This window comes from Myotis davidii, unplaced genomic scaffold (genome assembly GCF_000327345.1).
Source record: "Myotis davidii unplaced genomic scaffold, ASM32734v1 scaffold169, whole genome shotgun sequence".
Lineage (NCBI taxonomy): Eukaryota > Metazoa > Chordata > Mammalia > Chiroptera > Vespertilionidae > Myotis > Myotis davidii.
The window spans coordinates 1,542,864-1,547,844 of record NW_006383005.1 but is presented as its reverse complement, the minus strand read 5'-3'; the positions used below and the strand labels follow the sequence as shown (position 1 = coordinate 1,547,844).

The 4,981-nt window shown below is 45.7% G+C and overlaps 1 protein-coding gene across 1 annotated transcript in view; it reads left to right on the top strand.

Moving 5' to 3' along the window:
- The first annotated feature begins 1,269 nt into the window (after window positions 1-1,269).
- Window positions 1,270-4,981, top strand: part of DNAJB13 (DnaJ heat shock protein family (Hsp40) member B13) — a 10,987-nt gene continuing 7,275 nt past the window's right edge. The window contains exons 1-2 of the mRNA XM_006777935.2: window positions 1,270-1,470; window positions 3,999-4,102. Coding sequence (XP_006777998.1) covers window positions 1,403-1,470; window positions 3,999-4,102 — 172 coding nt within the window. The 5' untranslated portion in view covers window positions 1,270-1,402. The remainder of the gene's footprint in view (window positions 1,471-3,998; window positions 4,103-4,981) is intronic.

Sequence of the window (4,981 nt, the reverse complement as noted above, 5' to 3'; positions counted from 1 at the left end):
TCAACAGAGCCAAATATCAACAGTACAACGATTGAAATTTCTTTTGAGAGCCAAGTTTTTTAAACTTAAACTATATAGGTAGGTGCATTGTTATTAACTTAATTAGGGTACTCCTAAGGCTTAGGAAGAGCCACACTCAAGGGGCCAAAGAGCCACATGTGGCTTGCGAGCCGCAGTTTGCGGACCATGTGGCTAGGGTTGTATTAGCCTTTTTTTAAAAAATGAGATCTCTATGCCGAAACTGGTTTGGCTCAATAGATAGAGCGTCGGTCTGCGGACTGGGGGGTCCCGGGTTCGATTCTGGTCAAGGGCATGTACCTTGGTTGCGGGCACATCCCCAGTGGGGAGTGTGTAGGAGGCAGCTGGTCGATGTTTCTCTCTCATCGATGTTTCTAACTCTCTATCTCTCTCCCTTCCTCTCTGTGAAAAGTCAATAAAATATATTTTTAAAAAAAAAAGAAGAAGAGGAAGAAGAAGAAAAAGGTAAAGATACTAGTTATGAACACCAAGTATGCATCTATCAACAAGTGAATCTAAGAATCAAGTGAATAAATAATCTGATGAACAGGAAAAAAAAAAAAACACAAAGAAAGTTTGAGAAACAATTGTAGTCAAGAGGAGCCTAAGGAGACATGACAACTAAATGTAATGCGGGATCCTAGATGGGATCTTGGAACAGCAAGAAGACATTAAGTTAAAAACTAGGAAATCTGAATAAAGAATGAACTTCTGATATAAATGACGTGTCAAAATTGGTTATTATTTGTGACAAATGTACAAAGAGCTTATAAGATGTTAATAATGGGGGAAACTGAGTGTGGGGTATTTGAGAACTACTATCTTCACAGCTTGTCTGAAAATCTAAAACTTCTAAAATAAAAATTTATTTTAAACAGCAAAATGCATTTGTTATGAAAAATTTTAAATTAAAACTAATTGGCCGAAACCGGTTTGGCTCAGTGGATAGAGCGTCGGCCTGCGGACTCAAGGGTCCCAGGTTCGATTCCGGTCAAGGGCATGTACCTGGGTTGCGGACACATCCCCAGTAGGAGATGTGCAGGAGGCAGCTGATCGATGTTTCTCTCTCATCGATGTTTCTAACTCTATCTCTCTCCCTTCCTCTCTGTAAAAAATCAATAAAATATATTTTTTAAAAAAACTAATCACTATTCTCTTAACCCTCAGGTTTCTGAGTTGATCTTTATCAGGGTCACAGAATCAGCCCCAGTTCTCTCAGTTCTTTCATTCACTCTTCCGTAAGACAGCTGGGAAGGTGGTTTGCTTAGGCAGGAAGGACTATAACTCCCAGAGTGCACCTGTGCGGTTGCCAGGAGCAACCAAGGAATGCAGACTAACAGCCCAGCTAGAGTCAGGGCTATTGAGGACTGCGGGCCAGCCAGCCATGGGGCAGGATTATTACGCTATACTCCATGTCACTCGCAATGCAGAGGATGCCCAGATCAAGAAGGCGTAAGTTGGGACAGGAGCTGGGTTATGTGCTGGGGCAGGCCCCATCTTCTTTTTCAAATTGATCTTTCCTGCACAGCTTTGGGCAAGCAAAGTAAACCTTGTTTTTTCTCTTGCTCCTTGCACACAGCCTGGCTTTGGGCTGCGTCAGGGTTCCCAGTCCATCATCCTTTACCCTCCATGCCCTGTCTTCCCCTCTTAGGTGCCCTGGTTTTCCTAACTACGAAATGGGGACAAAGGAGACATTTGAATTTTATTCTGAATATTATGGAGAACTAAGGATTGAGAACAGAAGAGTGATCTGGCCAGAAGGATGTGTTACAAGTTTTACTTTGGCTGTCACATGGGTTTTACTGTTGAATAAACTGCATCAAGTTTGGGGGCGTTATGGTCTATTTCTAAAAAAGTCTAGGATAGGAGTTAGCACATTTTTCTGAAAGAAAAAAAAAACTTGGACAAATAATTATTAAGCAACTACTTAATGGGTTAGGAGATATAAGCATGACTCAGAGATGCAGCTTAAATTTTGTGGGTGAATACAGATGTTGAACAAGTCACAAATGTGCTGAGTGTTACAAAAGGGGGAGTGCAGGGTGCTGTGGAAGCTTATACTGGAAGGAGAGAGACCCCTTCAGAGGATGTGATGATAAGGCAAAAGTTGAAGAGTGAAGTAGGGCAGGGGGCTGTCTAGAGGGGAGAGAATGGACTTGACAATTACTTGGATCATTGGAGGGTAAAAAAAGGAAGGAATCTAGGATAATTCGATCAATTAAGGTTGGGTAGTGATACTACTACATTTATTGAACTGTACAGCTGTTGTTCTGAGAACCTTCCATCATTATTTCACTTAATCATCCTACAACCCTGGGAGGCAGGTGCCACTATTATCCCACGGTCACAGGCCTAGGAAACAACAGAGCCAGCACTCAGACACCAGGCCTGCTACCATGGGCCAGGTCCATTAGGTATCTAAGTGACTAAGTGGAGAGAGGCTACAGTATGGCTGGAGAAACAAGACACAAACTCATGAAACAAAGAACAATTCAGGATAGTGTGTCATGTCATCCACTGTTTGGAGCAGCTCACTGGCCTTTGGGGCCCGTCTAGGGAACTATCATGCGGAGTGAGGGCAGTTGGAACCCAGAACGATGAGCCCAACTTAAGCACTGGAAAGATTTAGGTCTGAGTCCAGGTTCTCCTACCTGCGAGCTGTGTGACATGGGCAAATTGCTTAACCTCTCTGAGCCTCAGCTCTCCCATCTCTCCCTAAGAAGGGGAGGAGGGTTGTCATGGTATTGAAATGGGATTATATGAGATAATGAACATGAATATGCCAGCAATCATTTGCATCTGAAACCATGTATTTAGTGATTAAAAGAACTGCATATGTTTCAAACAATGGTGCTTAGCCCTTCTCCCCTGCAACAGCTCTTAAGGGATGAGTCACATGTATAACACACTCTGCCATAGGAGTACCTAGATTTTGCCAACACCCCCCAATTTAAACTTATATAACAATGATTCGTAATCAGTCACCAATGAACGTTTTCAGTGTCACTCATTCACTGTGGGTTGCCACAGTGGCACTGTGACTCCACCCCGCCTCCCACTCAGAAAAGCAAGTGAATGAGAGGAGGTGATACTACTGCGGAGATCATTTTAAAGCCACTCACGTTTACATGAAAAACTGAACTCTTCTCAAATCTCTTTACTCTTACTCACTGATAGAATTTACTTGCAAATCTCAGAACTGACTGCAACCTCTGTCCTGGAGAGGGCTGCTTTAGAAGTCTCAGAAGGGTCGTGACAATTATCTTTAAGTCTCTCGAGGTAGACAGAGCAGGTTCTCTGCACGGCCTCCAAGGGCTGAGCCAGGACCCTCATGGATGAAGAGGTAGGGTCCCAGGACAGCAAACCCAGCTCAGTAAGAGATACTGTTGCCTATAATTCGGAGCCGTCTCAGATTATAGGCAACAGCAACTGGAGACGGTGAAAGCACCTGACCTGCACGAGTGCCGCTCTGTACCAGGCCCTTTGACGCCTTATTTTATCTACTCTTCCCAAGAGGCCTGTCTGTCCGTTCAGACACCAAGACAGGATTAGAGGTGTAAAAAAATGTATTGGGGAAACATTTGGGGTGAAGGGGGAGCAGGACTGTGTAGGTTTGACACCTGTGGAAGGAGAGAGGGCAGGAAGGTTTGGGGAAGGAAGGCTGCAGCCTGGTCTGCAGAAAACCTCAGCCAGACTGATGGGGAGTCCTCAAGCAGCAGAGGATGTGTGATGAGGAGCCCTGTGTCCTTCAGGGTTGGGCCAGTACTAATATCCCCAGCATCTTTATTCATTGGCTGGGAGCATCTGGGGTTGGAGGGTGGGGGATAGGATCAGCACAAAGATCCAGGGTAGGGGCAGTGTGCTTCCCTGGCCACCGCACCCTGATTTACAGCTGGGCGCACCAAAGCTCTAAGAGGCCCCCAGGCAACAGAAAGCTGAGCCAGGTCTGCTATGACTTGTTCTAACCCTCCCTCCTCTAGGTACCGGAAACTTGCTCTTAAGAACCACCCACTGAAGTCCATGGAGCCGGCCTCAGTGGAGATATTCAAGCAAATAGCGGAGGCCTACGACGTGCTGAGCGACCGTGAGTGACTGGGGCTGAGCCTGGAGGAGTGACTCCAGGACATCTCCTCTGCCCCACCTCGCCATTAAGATCATTCCTTAAGTTTCTGAATGTTGGGCTTTCTGAGGAGCCTCAGCATACAGTAAGCAGGATCTAAATAAACTAAGAAAGAAGAGAATGAAGAATTGCCTTTTGCCCTAACTGGTTTGGCTCAGTGGTCAGAGCGTCAGTCTGAGGACTGAAGGGTCCCGGGTTCGATTCTGGTCAAGGGCATGTGCCTTGGTTACGGGCACATCCCCAGTGGGGAGTGGGCAGGAGACAGCTGATCAATGTTTCTCTCTCATTGATGTTTCTAACTCTCTATCCCTCTCCCTTCCTCTCTGTAAAAAAATCAATAAAATATATTTAAAAAAAAAAGAATTGCCTTTCTCAGGAGACACAAGCTAAGGTGGAGGATGTGGCATGGACAACCCCCAGATCAAGCTGATGAGCTCACCCGGTCTCATCAGAGCAAGAGGTGGGGCAGGACTCCCCACATCCCCCACACCCGACTGTCCCTTACAGGGATGGAAAGAGCTCGATGCTTGCTGCCAAGGGAAGAAGGCCAAGGCTGAGGCCCAGGTTATCCTCCCCAGATTTACTAAGTAGCTAAGTCTCCATTTCCCTGAGTACAGCATAAAAGGGCAGAGAGCGCCCAGCTGGCATGGCTCAGTGGTTGAGCATCAGCCTATGAACTAGGAGGTCATGGTTCAATTCCCAGTCAGGACATACGTCTAGGTTGCAGGGGTTGACATACGTCAATCCCCAGTAGGATTCTCTCTCATCATTGATGCTTCTATCTCTCTCTCCCTCTCCCTTCCTCTCTGAAATCAGTAAAAATAAAAAAATAAAAAATAAATT